General features: G+C 38.4%; 2 protein-coding genes across 11 annotated transcripts in view; both read right to left on the bottom strand.

The window, feature by feature from the left end:
* Window positions 1–5,357, bottom strand: part of MAB21L3 (mab-21 like 3) — a 30,938-nt gene extending 25,581 nt beyond the window's left edge. For 2 of the 9 annotated variants that reach the window (XM_084500503.1, XM_084500508.1), the window contains exon 1: window positions 5,216–5,340. The gene's annotated coding sequence lies outside the window, so the exon portion shown is untranslated. Of the gene's footprint in view, window positions 1–5,207 lie in introns of all 9 variants that reach the window. The other 7 variants (XM_084500509.1, XM_084500510.1, XM_084500507.1 and 4 more) reach the window with 6 other exon arrangements.
* The window catches only part of SLC22A15 (solute carrier family 22 member 15), a 39,531-nt gene continuing 21,613 nt past the window's right edge, over window positions 642–18,559 (bottom strand). For both annotated transcript variants that reach the window (XM_084500463.1, XM_084500464.1), the window contains exons 8-12: window positions 18,425–18,510; window positions 16,167–16,287; window positions 15,204–15,276; window positions 12,678–12,866; window positions 642–9,625 (exon numbers count right to left, since the gene is read on the bottom strand). In XM_084500463.1, coding sequence (XP_084356589.1) covers window positions 9,539–9,625; window positions 12,678–12,866; window positions 15,204–15,276; window positions 16,167–16,287; window positions 18,425–18,510 — 556 coding nt within the window. In that variant the 3' untranslated portion in view covers window positions 642–9,538. The remainder of the gene's footprint in view (window positions 9,626–12,677; window positions 12,867–15,203; window positions 15,277–16,166; window positions 16,288–18,424; window positions 18,511–18,559) is intronic.

Raw genomic sequence — 18,559 nt, 5'->3', positions numbered from 1 at the left:
AAAGCCCTGTTAACCAGCACTTTAAAACAGAGCACTGCTCCCCATTTCCCCCAGTCCTGTTTATTCAGATACTATTAATTTACTGGACAGGAAACATACTTAAGCTGTTTATCACCTCACTTCCAGGTAATGAAAACACAAGTTCAAATTCTGCCATTCCCAAGATGTTTAGGCAGAGCCCCTGAGGACAGGGGGGGCTCTGTTTTCTTGCATTTGCATAGCCCTTTAACGAAGGGGTGTAAATGTCAACTACTGTTTGTGAGCGCTCCTCCAGTAAAAGTGTTAGCAGCAACAACAACAGATATTTTTGTTATGTTAAACCCCCAAAGTGTTTCCAGTCTTTCAACATCAATCAGTACAACCAAAGCCAGTAGTAAATTGATTCTCACATTCCATTGGTGCCAGTTTTTGTTAGAAATGATTTGTGATAGATATAGTGGAATATATTGATTAGTACTGACAGTCCCAGTTTCCCAGGCGCTTTGTAGAGCTGCCATTCCAAACTGACCTGCTTTCCACCTTGTCAATTTTCTTCTGCAGTGGCCGTTATAAATATCTACTCTATTATGAGATAGATTTAATCCCCTCCAGAAAACAAAACAAAAAGGGTCAGGCAAGTAAAATCAGTACAATAAAATAGGTTTGCAGTGTTCCAAAAGAATTTGTTTTTATTGAGAAATTTTTGTGTCAGGGGAAGAAAAGGCACAAAATAAGTTACAAAGACATTATATGAAATGTATGAGTCAGAGGCAGTCTCAGAGCTGTTACAAGTCACCTAAAAGTTGGCTTTCCAACATAGATTAGCCTCTACAAAAATATTACAAGAATAAGTTTATTTCAAACGATCAAAATCATTCAGAAATTAACTGAGAACAAACACCAGCAATATTAAATTTTGACTAAATTCACTTGGGTTTACCATTATCTACCTCCCTAACTTGGAAGAAATATATCACTGGAAAATATGTAATATTACAGGATAACTTTTTTTTTTTTTTAAGCAACTCATTTTATAAAATAAAACCCTGATAGTTACCTTTTGTTCCTCTAGTGAAGTACAGTACACATGGGTAAGGCAGTATGCATAGGAATTACATCAAGAAAACAAAATAGGTAAGTGCAATTAACCTAAATATTTCTACATTTGTTGCTATGGTCCCTCACCTAGTGCAAAGAATATCTTAAAAAGAGATGGACCCAACAGCTGTTCACAGAATACATGAATATACCACCATAAAAGGTCTGTTGCAGAAAAGCTTTGTTTTCAGTTGTGACTTCTCAGACCATGTATTCTTAACACACAGATTTTTCATCAGTACAACTCTGAATTAAAAACAGCACGCTAATACAGTTAAAGTACCTTGAAATTTCTCAGTCCTCATTTCAATGTTGGAAGGCTAATCACACTCAGTATTCAACTCATCCAAATTAAATATATAAAAATACACGCACCAGCTATATACAACTTATTTCACTACTGCAAACAAAAATCAATTCCCTGTATTCCCACTTTCCCGTTACTCAGCTCTGAGCTGACCATGACTTTTTTTTTTTTTTTTTTTTTTTTTTTTTACTGTTGGTTCAAGCTGAACTGTGGAATAAGGAAAGTTTACGAGGCCTACAAGATAGAGACTATAGAAAGATTTGATTTCATGATGATGAAGGCTTGAGCAGAAATAGAGAAGTTTACCCCTTTGGCTGCTCCTCTGGTAAAATGGAGACCTAAGATCTGTCTTCTGAAATCACTGAGGATACAAACATGTCACCAGACACAGAACTTGGCAATAAGTGTCTGATTTTATCCTTAGGAATTTCATTTACTTGACCTAAGACAACAGTAACACAAGGGGAATACAGTACCAAGTTCTGCTCACAGAAACTGTCAGCCCTGCAAGGCCTTAATTCACAAGGAAACCTTGTACTGTAATACATTAGACATATCTGTCAGGGTTTTGGTAGTGGAGGGGTGGCAGGGTGTTCTTTGTGGGAGGAGGTCAGGGACTGTCTTGTGCTGGTCCAAGCAACAGGCAGCACGGCAATCACACAATGGCTGAGGTTGGAAGGGACCTCTGGGGATTATCTTGTCCCACCTCCCTGCTGAAGCAGGGTCACTGAGAGCAGATTGCCCAGACCTTATTCCAGATGGCTTCTGAACATTGCCAAGGACTCCACAACCTCCCTGGGTAACCTGTGTCAGTGTGATCGGTCATCCTCACAGTAAAAGAAGTGTTTCCCTGTGCTCACAGATTCTCCTGCCTTCAGTTTGTGCCCATTGCCTCCTAGGGACAAGGGGCACTGACCCACTGCACCCCAACACTGTGGCCAGTCAGAGTCTGGCACATCTGCAAAAGCATATTTTAAAAAAGGCAGTAAATGCCAGGAGAGCATTATAGAAGGAGGAGGAGTAAAAGAGAGGACCATGCCAGAGCAGGAGTAGGAGAGATGGTAGACAGCTAAGTAGGAGAAATGCCAAAGCAAAAGGTAGCCTGAGCAGGGGCTGAGAGGAGACTCGAAGAGACTGCAGCCAGTGAAGAAACCCACACCAGAGCATCTGGGTAAGAAACAAGGAGCAATGAAAAAACAGCAAGCCCAATGTGCTGATCTCCTGGACCACCTGCTGCCTTGCTGAAGGGCCTGAGAGTAACAGCCAAAGGACTGGAGACACCCCCCAGAACAGTAATTAAAAACACCTTAATTGGCAGTAAATTAAATTGATTAAAACTCCCCAACTCAAAACTTTTTGCAGGCAAGAAAATCTCCTCAACTGATGTTACTGTAAGATTAAGGGCTTTCTGGCCTTCCAAAAAGCAAACAGTACACACAAGTGAACCCATAATCTAAGGGTATAATTTTTCATCTCCTTCAAATTTATAAGTTAAAGGCCTTTTAAATTTATCTTAAAGTATAACTTTAAAACCTACAAATCTTCCCTCTGTTTAAACCATGGATTATTACATAAGTAAAAAAAATGGAAATTTCACAGTTTCCTAAGAATCAAATAAATAAGAAATTGACCAAAAAAAAAAAAAAAATCAACATAAGGAGGTAGTTTAAAAAACAAAATAACCAGATACAAAAAGGAAAGGTAGTGCAATAGACGCATTCATATGAAAAATATACTTTTGGTTTCTATGTGGCATTCAAATTTTTAACAAGAAAAAAAGAAAATCTGTATTACTTTGGGGAGTGAGGAGCAGCTAGTATTCAAAACCAGTAATTTAGAGGCATACTAGAAGCCACAGCAACCACGATAAATACTTTTATTACCACTCACTCAGTCATCTGCTCTACATAATAACACTCTTAATCAGTTTGCAACACATTTTTCCTGCAAACTGCTATCAGAAATGCCTGCCTCCCAATCAAATTTCCATCACTTTAAAACGTTTTATTTGAACACAGAGGCACCAGATGCTTCTACCAGGCCATCCTTAAGGAAATAAAACTGCTTCAGTATTGACATCAAAGATTTTCTTAATGCCATACTTTTTGCCTGCTGAAGCAGGTATAGTGTAAGCACCTCAGGTGTGTTGGTAGGCACCAACTTGTATGCGAAAGACCTCCTCCCTCTACAAACCTTTTGTAAATGAGGATGAACAAATAGTTATTTAAACATAAGCATACTGAACAATGAGAGGACCCTGACACCTCATGGTCCCACTTCATTCTGCACATGCAGCGGGGACCACAAATTACTTCTTTTAAACCACTCTTGAGGGCAGCCACCTCTTGCTACACAAGCTTTTACTGACTTGCCTATTTGCTGGCAAACAATCAGCCATGATAGGCAAATTTTGTAGTTGTAACAGGGAGTTAAAGCTCTAGACGTTACACTTAGCAAGGCTTCAAACTGTGGTTTTTATAAAAATCTGCTACATTCTATGAAGCTCCAGACAAGTCATTATTAGCAATGCTAATTTGTAAGGCTGATTAATGAACTAAAATTCAATGTGCAGTTTTTACCAGGTTTTATCAGTCTTTGAGAATGAGCTTTGGCTTTTGCAACTCAGGAGCAAACAGGCTCTGCGGAGTTCTCTAATGGCCACATGGTGTAGATTCTGCATGTTCTACAAATCCTACACTTCTTTTTCCCCCAGAAATAACCTACTTAAGTAGCTTCAGTAACTGAGCAACGGAAGACAAGCAAACAAAGGTAACTCTGTCCCTAAACCTCTGGAGATGCTTGTAAATACCAGTTTTAGCCAGTTGTATGGAATAATTCCACATAAACAAAGCTAGAACTAGTTTTGGACCATTACTTTCCAGCAAAAGCTGTCTTTGGCACTTACATCATCCAATTCTATGATGTTACTTTAAACATAGTCCCCATATCAAGTTGATTGAGGAAATTAAAAAGCTTTTTATAAAACAGGCATTTGCAATAAACTAAAGCAGAAAAAATCCACTACCTATTAGGCAAGAGCTTTCTTCAAGATGACAGAAGAAGCCAGTAGTACCAAAAAAGATGAGAAAGTTCAGTAAATGCAGACTGCCAGGATGAAAATTTTATACAGCTCTATTAGACTTAAATAACTGTAGCACCAGGATAATCTCAAGGTTACCACAAACTGCACAAGGCATTATAAATAGATGGCATGAAAACAATCTGTAGAAATTCATTCACCCTCCATTCTGCACTTGGAGGTTTCCTTCTGTTGGTCCTTCCTCCACATGATACATCCCATAGCAAGACACAAACAATGAGACTCAAAATACAGCTATGCTCAAGTCTCCTGTTTGGTAAACAGCTAAATATAGACATTTCTGACACAGGCATTGAGTGTCAGGACAGACTGACTTCTACCTTCAAATGACAGTACTGCTCATAGGCTTTTCTGACATATTTACTGCCAGGCTCACAACTTGCATGCACAGATGCCTAGATTCAGATGTGTTTCAAAGAGCATGATTAAAGAAGCTTTAAGAGTGGAGGAAAAAGCATAATTAGCACACCACCCTTCAGCTGAAACAAGATACTGACCAAATCTACATTTAGAGATTATGCAGAAAACTCTTGTTCACGAGTTTTAGCTCAACGCTTCCATTAGCATGCTCCAGAAAACAGACTTTGTTCCTCATTTTCCCTTCTTCTTCAGTACAAAAAAAATATCTCTTGCATAATGTTTTGACATGCTTAGATGAAATGTGCTGGAAAACATACAGATAAACTGTTTTTCCCACAGTCCTGTGAGGAATATTCCACTAACCTCAGTACAGCCGTACAGCCTGGAAACACTGTCGCGGAGTATGTCATGATCTGCACTGCGAGCAGATCAGCACGTGGCTACAATCCTTACAAACTGGGCTGTAACAAAAGGTGGCAACTAGCTACAACCTGCCCCATGTTAATTATATCTCTTTGGAATCACCTGTAGCCCTCCTTTAACACAGACCTTCTGAATCTGGGGTTATCTCCAACTTCCAGTCCCTAAAAGGTGAGTACTAGGCTTGTTTGCAGGAGATCTATTTTTTATTTTTTTCTTAAAAAAAATAAAATAAAGAAAAAATCACTTTCTTGTTCTATTTTTTCCAGGTAACAAAAATAGCTAGGCAGTAAAATCCTTTTAGAAGTATCACTTCACAAGAAGTTTGGTGACAAGTCTGGATCAAATGCTCCTAATTTTCCTGTCTTTCTAAAGTGAAGCTAGTATCTTAAGTGATGCCCAGTTATACAATATTCTCCATCAGAGCGCTTTACAAATTTGTGTAATTTTAATTATAAGCCATCAAATACAAAAGCTGAGTCTAAAAGAAAACTGAAATGTGCCACACATCACCTTGATCAAAAGTAGTGTTTCATCATTAAAGCAGCCACGCTAAACAAAGTTGACATTAGATGGAAGCAATGAAACTAGTGCCCTAACAGGACATCCTGGAACCAACGCTAGCACTGAAAGGAGCTTCAAGTCAACACAAACAGCAAGAAGAGTACTTTAACAGCTACTATCCCATACTTCTTACCCTTGCCCTAAAGCATTTCTGCTGAATCCTCTATTCTTTCAGCTCCCTCTGACAAATTCTCCTCTATGCTGTCTCACATGACTTGTCACTCCCCTTCACTCCTAGCTGTATTCAGGTATCATCTGTGAGCTCCCCAGATGACAGAATTCCAATTCTGTCTCAGGTGAGACATGCTTAAGATGTAACTAATCAGCACCTCTCTCACCTCTAGCACACTCTAAGTCAGTTGGCTGAAAAACAAAACAAAACAAAACAAGAAAACAACTGCAAAACCTAAGGAATCAAAGGAAGGAATTACCATCTTGGAGGTCAGTATCCTAGTGCTTGCACATCACAAAAAAAACAGGGCAGAATACTTAATATACAAGGCGACTCTAACAAGTGTGAAACAAGATTGTCACGCTTCACTCAACTACAGCAAAAATATTGTTTCAGACTCTTAGCATTACTATACATCATAAACATATATAACCAGTGCTGCATCAGTTCTCCAGTAGCTCCACAGGGCAAGCTTACTGCCCAAACACAGATTTTTAAATGGGCCTATGCAGACTGCTTAAATACAAACTTTAAATATATATATAAATATAATCACCAATATATACATAACCATTTAAATATAAAGTCACAAGCGCCGTGACCTTCTGACTTGGGCTTGTAAGTAACATAGTTGTGAAATCTGTAACAGCAAGCACTGTCTGATTAAAGAACTTCTGCTTAGCAATAATGTTCCACCTGTGTACAGAAAAATGCTGACCACACCGGCTACAAAACACTGCACAGCATCTCTCCCCAGCGAAAGCTACATATAGCACGAGTATCTCAATAACACTCTCTGGGAAGACAAAAAGTGATCCTACAGATTCCAGTATCAGAAGGCCAGTTTTATAAAATAAAGCTCTGAAAAATTATATGCGTCTAACTGATTTGGACTTGAGGACACAAAGGAGGGCAGCAAGTGATCATAGCAAACCTGATGCTGCATAGCTGATCTCCAGGAGTGATTCCTTCCTATAAAACTGCTGAATTGATTGGTCCGGAAGAGTTAACAACAGAAAACCCCTACAGTTTACAAAAAAAAAAAAAAAAAAGCTACCTTTTAAAATTCCATAGGTGCAAACATGGGACAGATTTGAAGTTTGAAAAAGTGCAATTTTTATGAAAAAATGAAGATATTTTCTTCACTCTTGTTTTGGCAATTTTACCTCTGTATTTAGGATATAAAAGTGCATGAGTAGAGAGGTAAGTTTGATTATAAATTGAAGACTATCATAAAATCCAGCTCAGGTCCTGCAATGATCTCTCCACCTGAACAGTTACACCCTACCGTTCTAATGAAAGCTACATTGAGGTGTCCCATGGCATGACCAGGACCTCCAGTAGCTGGTGACACTAAAACTATGGAGCGAGGAAGGCTAACAGTTCCTGTCTGCTTCTCAAGGAACTTAACTCTATCAACTATCCAAGGAGGGAAAGTAAGTATCAATATCACCCCTCACCCCCAAACAAACAAAAAAGTTGAATCTTGACAGCAAGGTGATACTGACAGGCTTACCACCATTTGCCTTCAACTAAATAAGTTTTATGTCTTTAGAAATCAAACACCAAAATCAGTTACTTTTTCCAGCTGTCCATACTTCAAAACGTGAATGCAAAATTATCTTTGAACACATTTAAACACTCCAAGAATTTCCAAGTACCTTATTTTGAGCAATTTTCTTGTATACAGAACAGCCAAATAAGGCAGAAAGAATATCCAACTAGGTTTAAGGGTGCCCTCCTACATCTACAACAAATATGCAACAGTCTGGAAGAAAAAGTGAAGACTGTAAACTGGAATTCTTCAAATAAAGCTCCTAACAGGCAAAAATCACAATACTGACACCTTGTGCACTGGGAGTAAAGTTCCCTGCTTTGCTCACAGGCAATGCCTAGACGAAGTTCTGATCAAGTGGGAGTAGTGCATGCTTGAATCTGTAGCATAGTTGGCCTTTGCTCAGTACTACAGTTCCCAATGAACAAAGTTCAAGCAGCTAGCTGTAAACTTCTGATACTGTTTAGTTTCACTTCCTTTCAGAGTAAATGAATTTTCCAGTTTAACTGGCATAAATTCAGCAGACAGCTTTTCTCTCTCTATTTATTTTTTTTTTAAATCCAGCTCTCACAGAAATGGCTAGCAAGGCTGGCAACTTACTTGCAGTCACTGTGCAGCAGGCACTTCACTAGGAACTCCAAGTATAAAAGGTATTAAATATTTTAAGGAAACCAATCTTAATAAATAGCAAGCCACAGGTTAGAGAATGAAGATGATAGTGTAATCAAGAAAGCTGAATCTTCCTAAGGCCTCACTGTTGTAGTCACAACATTTCCTTTGTTCATATTTCAAGATTCCATATCCTTCTAATGAAGAAACTCAGTGTAAACAGGAGAATGAAGTTGTCTTCCTCAGCAAGGTCAAGTAATCAAGTAAACGCTGGCTTAGAGTTTCAAAACTTTATCAAACATGAAAAAAATTCTAGCAGCTTCCTGGCAATAATCCTACAAAATGTAATAGCAGCCCATAGTTTCTCTTATCACTTCAAAGTTGAGTTTCTTCCAGAAATAAAAACACAACTTGGTCCACATAAATGAGCTACATATTCTAACACACACCTCGCATTACACAGTATGTGATAAACACCTCAGCTGTGTCCCATTCATGAAATTATATCCTTTAGCAGATTTACTTCACTGAACAGGCAGAGAAGTTGCTGAGCTTCAGTATTTATGGCAAAGTGAGGACAAAGTTAAAGTAGGCAAAGCTATGGAACAGCAGTTTTAAGATGTGAGGAACATGTGGCAAATTTATGCATAAGACAGCCCAAGAAAATGTTTGGTGGATTAAAAGGTGAGAGAAACCAGCAACATCCTCTATGTCTGCAGACTTTGTGGCTGCTCTTTCCAGAAGTCCCTTCTTCCAGCCTTCCATCATCACAAAGTTCGCACACAGATCATGACTAACCAGCTGCACCCTGTAACTCTGTACAGGTGTTCGTGTACAGAAAGAGACACCGTATGTTCACAGTTGCCTCTCCGCAACTCTATACGTGGAACCCATTTTAACATAAAATTTCTAGAGTTTGCTCCCACTGGGGTAGCACACAGCACAGTGTGACCCCTTTCACTCTACCAAAGCAAAACAGTGGACATTTTCAAATTTATCAATTTATGCTGACTCAAAACCAAGCACCTTGAAAAGAAAATGTGTATGCTGATGATCTGCCCAAATGGTGGATAATTTCCTAGGCTTCAGAAGTGCATTGTCCTTCCCTTGCTCTCTCACCTGGCTTCAAATGTAAACTGTGCATTCTTATTCTGGCCTACAAGAATTTGAATGGCTGTCTCTTATGAAGAGTATCAGTGGTGTAATTAATCTGAACAATACTCAAGCTCCAAGCTCTCCTCCTAGTCAGGAAAGACAAAGGCATTTGCCCAGTTACATTCCCTGACAGATGGTCCCCAGTACTCTCGTCTTAGAGCTGGACTGACTGGACAAGTAAGAAAAGGTATGAAAACAGGTCAGTGTTTCTTCTTTTCATTACTTGATCATATGGGTCTCTTCATCAGCATCATAAAACTCCTCATCTTCACTTCCACTTCCTGCAGAATTGTCCTTGTCTCCAGACTAGAAAGAAAAATGAAGTAATTGGTTAATGTAGAAGCCATCAAATCAATCTCAAAATATTAGAGCATGAACCATTATACATATGCTGGAATACTGATAGAGAAAAAGAAAAGACAGGGCAAATCACTATTAAAACTTTATGAATTAAGATTTGTTTGTGCTCTTGGTTTTGCAAAATCTCTTGGAAAGAGCCCAACTGGATGGACTTTCATCGATTCTACTGATGGAGCCAACATCAGTACACTAGAGACAGTACAGGCAGGAGAGAAAGTGTCTAGGAAGGCTTTCTTAATTTAAGGCTAAGGTCCATACTCTCTGGTGAGCTACTGGAGCCAAAGGCTCAGAACAAAATGATTAATTGAGGATAGAGAAACTTACCTAATCAAGTACTACTTCATGTGTAGTATGTGCATTTTATTCAGCAAGTTTAATTTAAAAAGATCCCCTTCTAGTTCTAATCAAAGGTGTTATGGAAAAGGGAAAAAAAAAAATTAAAAAAAATTACCAGTTAGCATGTGCAGAAACTAAACTCTTTGATACAGGCTTATTTACTCCAGCCAGAATCCTTCCAGCAACATAATTTACTCCATATATCCAAACTGAAGTCAGCTATTATAGCTAATTGATTTTTATTTGGTCAGAAATTTAATTTTTCCATGAAAACAATGTGGACTATCCAAGTTAAAGAGAGTCCATTGCCAGTATGAATTCCTTTTAGCTTAAATGAGTATTTAGGATTTTTTCCAGTATGCTTACATCCATTTTAAGACTTCTGTCTGCCTAATCATATGCAAAGAAGGGTGAGAGGGAAGGTGAAAAATAGAAAAATGGAAATCATATTCCTGACTGACAGAACCACACAAGCAAAATCTGTATCTTTAGATCTGTCTTCAGTGGAGATTTGCTACAGCAATGTGCGTTAACTGCAAAAGAATTTCAAACAGTTTGAGCACTAGGAACTGTCAGAAGATATAAAGGGAATCATGTTACGCTTTTCTCTGAATTTCTAAAATTATTTGAGGAGAGTCAGATTATCACTGGATGCTGTCCAACTTGAATATCACATTCATGTATGTTAACAGGGACAAAACATCCATTTCAGGCAACCAGAATGCATGTTATCCTGAAAGTGGTACAAAAGGACAATGGATTCCACAGGGGAAATTCAGGGTATGCCAAATGAATTCTACAGCTTTCTTACAGCGGCTTCATAAGACCTCTCCATGGCCTTGTCAAATAGGGTTAATGTTTAACAGCTCTCCATTTTATCAGCGCTTTCTTTGTTGTAGCTTTAAAATAAATCCTTAATGTGCCACAGACATTCCAGATACAACTTTACTGAAGTTACAGTATTACTCCAATACTGGAGTGAATGCAAAAAAAATACTGGAGTGAATGCACAGGTATTACTCCAATACTTACAGTATTACTACAAGTTGGGTGCACATTGATAGATAGATGCATAACTGGTTACACACCTAAGGGTGATACTGACCTTACTTGGTTAAAAGGGAAAAGCTTGATTTTTCTCTCCTCTGAGTTAAAATAACTGCATTGTTTGCTAGAATTGCTTTTTGTTAGTAAGCCCTCTGCAGTGTTAAGATGTAATAATAATGTAATTACCAAAATAATAGCTGGTATAAACTTGATGTAAAGGTATATGACGGATTTGTGTTGGCAGCAAGAATATGAAGCCATAACAAGTTACCCAGTATGGTTAAAGATGTTTATATAATGTGCGTGTCAAGTATCAAATTAATGGTTACAGGTCTACCTCTTTCAAGCTTTCTTCAAGGGGGCTTTTGATACTAAACTGCTGTCCTTTCAAGAATTATTAAAGCTGAATTTGGTAAATAAGGTAACGTGTTGAAGCCTGTCAAAGGAAGAAACTGTTCTGATTATAGCAGTTAGTTTTACTCTGCCTCCTAATTTATGTGAAAATAAATCTAAATTTATATAGAATCTAAATCTGCAAATCTCAGACTGCTTTACTAAAAATTAAGTAACTGAAAGTAAAAGCTTTATACAGATCCTGTCTCGTATCAACCTAACAGGACAAGCAACATTTTGATATGAAAAGAGCTGCCCTTCAAGTCTTCTGACCACTTCAGTTTTTACTCATCCACTGATACTTCAAATTCCGAGACCAGCATTTTTGAGACCAGGATTTAGACATGAAGATAATACCCACATGTAAACAGCCACTTACTAATTTCTAGCTACTTCTCTCTAATCCCACACCATTCACAGAAGAACAAAGTAAAAAACCTCTACAGGACAGGAAAAATAGATCCATCTTAATTTTGTCGAACTCCTAGACACTTCTAAAAGTTTAAAGTGAAGTGACAAACACACAGTCAAGGAGACTTCCCTGAAAAAAGTTTTTAATAAAAGTATTTAAAATACTTTAATAGTTTTAATAGTTTTTTAAATAGTTTTATAGTCTAAAATAAAGTATTAAAATAAAGTATTAATAAAGTATTTCTTTATGCTTATACCTGGGAGTTTTGCAGTTCCAACATACTCGGCTAATCTCATTTCCCAGACCCAACAGCGAGAGAGATCTCAAATTACTCTATCTTTAACCCTTTTAAACCCTCTCTTGGGCAGACCCAACAACTGATGCTGTAGAACAGCCAGTGCAGGTCAGAACAGAAGTACAGCATGCTGCCTTTGAGAAGAGTCCATCACAAATGGATGTCTCAAAACCTTCAATGGCCAGCTTCATATGAAGGCATGCTGCAGGAATCCATCTTAGATTACAGAAGCACAGATATCACCAAGGCCTTTATCCCAAAGGAAATAACTGTAAGCTTCTGGGCTTGAAGGGATAAACTAACCCAGCTATGTTTCACCCTGCATTCCCATGGAACATTTCAGATGTGACGGTAAAGATACTAAACCATCTCCTGTATCTCCTTGGGACCTATCCTCCACAGGCCAAGAATCACTTTCCTAGTGTATTTAGAGTGGCATATTTAAACTGACAACTGAAATAAATATGACAGATAAATACAAGGAAAAAAAAAAAAAAAGAATAAAAAGAATATACCTGTGAGCCATCTAGGGCTTGCAATGACATGGCTTCATCCCCCAGCCTCCAGTACGAGCACACCTGCAGGTCTGAAATCGTTTCTAGCAAAGGGCTGTTTAATGTCTCTGGCAACAATAAACTTAGAAGCCCAGACAACAGACCAGTTGCTCCAAATACAATGTAAGGCAGAGACCACTGTACAGATTTCTGTAAACAAGAGCAGAAAGAGAGAGTTAAGTAGAGGTTAATGTAGCTCATACTGCATATTTAAACAGTCAACCTTTACAACCATTTAATGTAGCAGCAATGATGAAATTAAAGTTTTCGGGAATGTAATGAATTCTTAACTTTGAAACCTTGAGTTCATATTCAACTCAACTAAGTTGAACATGAGCCAACACTGTGCCTGTGCTGCAAAGAAGGCTAGTGGTATCCTGGATTGAGGGAGATGTTCCTTTCCCTCTAACTCAGAACTAGTGAGGCCACACCTGGACTCCTGTGTCCAGTTCTGAGCTCTCCAGTATAAGAGATGAGGACATGCTAGAAAGAGCCCAGCAGAGGGCCACAAACGTGCTAAATGTACTGAAGCATTTCACATATGAGGAATAGCTGAGAAGGCAGGGTCTGTTTAGCCTAGAGAAGGCTCAGAGGGGATCTTATTAATGTATATAAACACCTGCAGGGAAGATGCAAAGAGAATGGAGCCAGGCTCTTTCCAGTGGTGCCCAGTGATGGGGCAAGCATCAGCAGGCACAAACAGAAACCCAGAAGGTTCCATCTGAGCATAGGGAAACACTTGTACTATGAGGGTGACTGAGCACCAGCACAGTTTGCACAGAGAGGTTGTAGAGTCTCCAGCTTTGGAGATAATCCAAAGCTGTTCAGACACAGCTCTGGGCAAGTGGCTCTAGGTGATCCTGTTTGAGCTGGGGGTTTAAAGAATCACAGAAGCCTCTGTGTGTGTTGCATCCCAGAAAGCCAACCATATCCTGGGCTGCATCAAGAGGTGTGGCCAGCAGGTCAAGGGAGGTGATTTTCCTCCTCTACTCAGTTCTTGTGAGACCCCTCCTGGAGTACTACGTTCAGCTCTGGGGCCTCCAGCACAAGAAAGACACAGACCTATTAGAGCAAGTCGAGAGGAGTGCCATCAAGGGCAATCAAAGGGCTGAAGCACCTCTCTTATGAAGGCAGGCTGAGGGAGTTGGGGTTATTCAGCTTGGAGAAGAGAAGGCTCTGGGGAGACCTTATAGTGGCCTTCCAGTACCTAAAGGGGGCCTACAGGAAAGCTGGGGAGGGACACTGCAGGCAGTATTGGATGAAGCTTTGAGCAACCTACTTGAGTGGAAAGTGTCCCTGCCCATGACGGAGGGGGGTGGTGTTCGTAATTACCTGATCTTTAAGGCCCCTTCCAACCCAAACTGTTCTATGATTCTACAGAGAAATTTAACTTTATCCCAGACAAAACTATCAGAGCCACACAGATTTTGAGATGGACTTTAAAAGGAATGCCTGCTGAATCCATACTCAATTCTTATCCATAAAGCATACTTTTTAAACAAAGGCAACACCACTTTGTAACACACAAAGATGTGTTGGTTAAAAGAGATCTCTGGACAACATCTAGCCTAACCACCAATTCAAAGCAGGGCTACAGCCAACACTACACCAGGCTACACAAAGCTATGGTTGACCAAGTATTGAAAAACACCAGAGATGGAGATTCCACCCCTTGAGCAGGCTGTTCTAGGGATACATTAAGCCTCTCAGGAAAAAAAGGTTTTCCAAGTTTCTTTTGTCTGTAACCCTCAAATCACAATTTAGCTGTTTTAGAACACTCATCCCCAGACAAAAGCTACTGAAAAATGCATTAAAATAATTGAAGAAACTCTAAACTAAAATAATTCATTCCTCAAATCAATGTTAATTTGTTCTTTAAACACAACTATTTTGACTTTCATTGGACACCTTCAAAACATGATGATCCAAGATTTGTCTTCTTCAGTGACAAACCTCCACTAGATAAAATGAAATGGATACCCTGACTGCTACATAAAAGCAGTATATTAGCTCTGCCTGGGAGTCTTGCACCTGCCTTGTCTTTGTCTTTTGTACCCCAGAGATGCTGCACTCTCACCTGCCCTGTGTGTCATTCTACAGAACAAAAGGTCCGATGTGCTCATTTACCCTTTGATCTTGATATCTTGATGCAGTTATTCTTTTAACCACCTTTTCTGTTTGTTTTTCTATGCTTATTGTTTAAAATAGGAATCATCAATTTGTTATTTTCAAATGACAATATTGCTGAGGTCCACTGTAAGTCCCAAAATTCTTATAGGACTAAAATATCTTCTGAACTAAATACCGGGATTTTCTAATTACAGATTACATCCTAATGTCTTTAGTCTACCATGATAATGCCCAAGACATACAATTTATGGATATTATCTTATATAATTTACCCCAAATATTCCCACATCTGCAAGCTTCTGATGCATCAGAGCCACAGAACAAAAATATTTAAAACAGTGAGAAGTTCAGACAAACCAATGAAGGGACAAAAGGAGCAATGATTCCACCAACACGGGAAAACATGGAGCAGGCACCCATTCCAACATTCCTAAGAAAAAAGCAAAAATCATTAATCAGTGACATTTGTATAGGATGAGCTAGGACTTTAGAAGGGTTAGAAGTTGCAAGTGCAAGAAAGGACTTAATCAGCCAGAAGCCTCACTCATGACCCTGACCTCATTAACTGGCAACAAAAAGTGAAATGTAACTGAAAACATCTGAAGACAGGAATTAAAACATCAAAACATACGACTGGAGAGAAGCACAAATACCCTGCAAATTCTGAATTCTAACATATGTCCACATATAAAGAGACAAAGCGTGATTTCAGTCAACACGTCTCATCTCTGCCTGAAACTTTGGCTGAATTCCTCTATCCAAATCAGCTGATCTGCCCACTCACAAGAAAAACACCATAGGACTGGTTTCAATCCCATATAATAGGTGCTTTTTTCTACTTGGTCACCACAAGCACAGGGCACTTCTTCCTCTGAATCATCAAGTTACTTTTATAAAGCTTATTGACAGGTCATCTGCAGCATTGTTGGTTAACCAAGCATGAACATTTAAGAGATGTCTGGTTTATAAAGCAGTGAGAAACCTACAGATATCACTCATTAAAAAGAATGATAAACAATTGTATTGTTATCCTCACAAGTGGAGAGAGGGCTGTGAGCATACCAAGCATCCAAGAGGGTTATTTTTACTGTTACAGAGAATATGGTTATGCTGAAGAGAATACTACAGATTTGAGGGAGACAGAGGTGAGGAGAGGATAAGGGAAGAGGTTTAGTATACAAGACTCTACAGATAAACATTGTATGTTAAGTGAACATCTCAAATGAAAAGGGACACTTGATAGAAAAAAGCAAGGCAAGTAAAAGGTGATCCTGATATAAGAACCAGAAAAACGAAGGCCTTAAAATTAACTTGTATTACCTGATCACTGTGGGATAAAGTTCTGATGTGTAGATATAGACAATATTAAATGCAGCACTGATTGTCAATTTTCCCAGCAAAGAAAGAGAACGACTGTTCACCACTGCAAACACTCCAGTATCTGAAAGAGAAAACGTAATTCAGTGTTCCAAAGCATTACAAAGATCACATCTCAGTAATCACTTCAATCACACAACAGTATGGAGCAAAACAATCTATTGACAAATCTGCTATGGCAGGCAAGCGTTTTTCTATTAAAGACCAGTATTTGTTGGAGGTGATTTGTACCTTCAGGAGAACTCTCAAAACTCAAGAGAATCCAAGGAGCCTTCTTTTAGGCAGCAGTGGCAGAAGTCATCCAACAAAATTTATATTCTGTGTCTACGGATTTATTTTCTTTATCTGTGCAATTAAATTTGTACAAAGAGGAAAAACTCTCCATAAAACACACCATGAAAAAGCAACTCAAAAAACACATTTTAAATGAATTGTAGACTTGTTACTAGCCCAACATTATTTCCATTTTATCAAATAAGAGCCAACAGGAGAAAAATGGATTAAATGACAGAACGGTCCCAGAGACTGTGGTAGTGAACTATTGCTCAAGACCAGAAAAAAAAAAACTGAGAGGATTTTGTTGTTTCCTTGTCCTCAGTGTTATAATCAGAGACATCTCTGTAGAGTTAAAATCCTGCATGAAGACCCTATTAGAATGTCAAATTTTAGAAATGCAGGATAAAAATCCTATAGACATAACAAAAGCTGAAACAAAACAAAAAAGAAACAACAAAAAATCCCACACATTTTCTGGTCTACCATTACTAAACTACTATAATAGATCTTTTGGCAAGTTGAAGAAAAAAATGACAGACACTAGAAAAAAAAAAAAAAGACGCTGGCCACTTAATGTAACTAGTACCCTATTCAGTCATAGTTACATATCACATTATGATAACATACTTTCTAACATTATTACTTCAGAAGATTACTTCAGAAGAAAAAACAAGACACAGGAAGATGCCACACAGAACCATACCAAATATCCCATCCAGCTCAGAGCTTTGTCAGAGTGCCTAATGATTATGAGCTTATACCTGGTACATCAGAAGACGTTAAATGGCTAACAAGGAAGACCATAGAATAAGCTGTTACTGCCTTCAATAAATCGTGCTTAGTAAGGAGAGTGGTGCTTGCTTCTGGCAAGCTAAGAAACTGCTAAGCTTCTTAGACATTTTGTTCCTGTCTGACTGGCAATTCAGCACACAAGTGATTTCTCAAAATCCAGCAGTTCTATCCTCTTAAAAATCTCTCTTTACACAAGTTCTAAAGGGAGCTTGTATTGAAGTGCAGAAACTACTCAATGATTGGCACCAGCCTAACAAGGGTATTTCTAATGTCTGGGCTCTAGCATCTGGAATATTTCTGGGAACTTTAGTTGCACAATTCTCTAAAAATATTTTACCTATTATATTCACTGCCATCTACAGCTAGTTATTTACGTGGACAACAAGAGTACGTGTGTTTAATCTTTTAAAATCATGCTAGTTTCACATATTAGAAGCATTTTCATTCATTGTGACTGTTACACATGTACAAATATTACAAGCTGAGGTGAATTTATGTAACTCACTTTCAAAGAAAAGCTGTTCACCATACTATTGTGTTTCTACCATTTTGAAAAACATATGAAAACCAAGAAATGAACATTAGTGTCTTTAGAAAAAAAAAAAATACATTGAATTTAAGAACTCTTGCTTCAAAAGATTTTCAGAATGCTCTCTGAACTATATGTTATGTAGCCACATGACTAGAACCACAATCACACCCTTCTCAAACATTACAGAGCAGCGAGGAAAAGATGTGAACTCATCCCTTAATTCACTTTTTGGAATCTTGACGTTGGTCTTTCACTTGGAGTCATACAAGTTGCAGGGTACTGTTTGTACTGACAGATTCATAGCTAATGAAGATATCCAAGAAACATTATTCAGAAACACTGAACAGGAATGACTGATGTGATTAAAAGTGTAAGTCAGAATCCAAAAACAAGTTCAAATCCACACCTTTTCAACAAGAATTTCTTAACATCTTAGGAAGGCTGCTGCTTATTCTGTGAGTTAGCTTCTCTAGATTTAAAACTGCAGACTCACATGTGGTATAAGCCTAATGCTCTGACAACAAACAAATTCTTAGGCTGCGGAATGAAGAGTTTTACAACTCCTTATAAAGTACTCCAGGAAAAAAAAGGAAACGTTTACCTTTCTTTTTAGGAAGAAACATGACAATAAGACAAGCCAATCCTCCCAGGAACAGAAATGCACTCAACGTTCGCTTTCGACCAAACCTGATGTCCAAAAAGGGATATAACCAGTGAGTCCTCTAAATTCATGTTG

This window comes from Aythya ferina (genome assembly GCF_964211825.1).
Source record: "Aythya ferina genome assembly, chromosome: 1".
In the NCBI taxonomy this organism is placed as follows: Eukaryota; Metazoa; Chordata; class Aves; order Anseriformes; family Anatidae; genus Aythya; species Aythya ferina.
The sequence above is the reverse complement of the archived record's forward strand: the minus strand, read 5'-3'. Positions and strand labels throughout refer to the sequence as shown.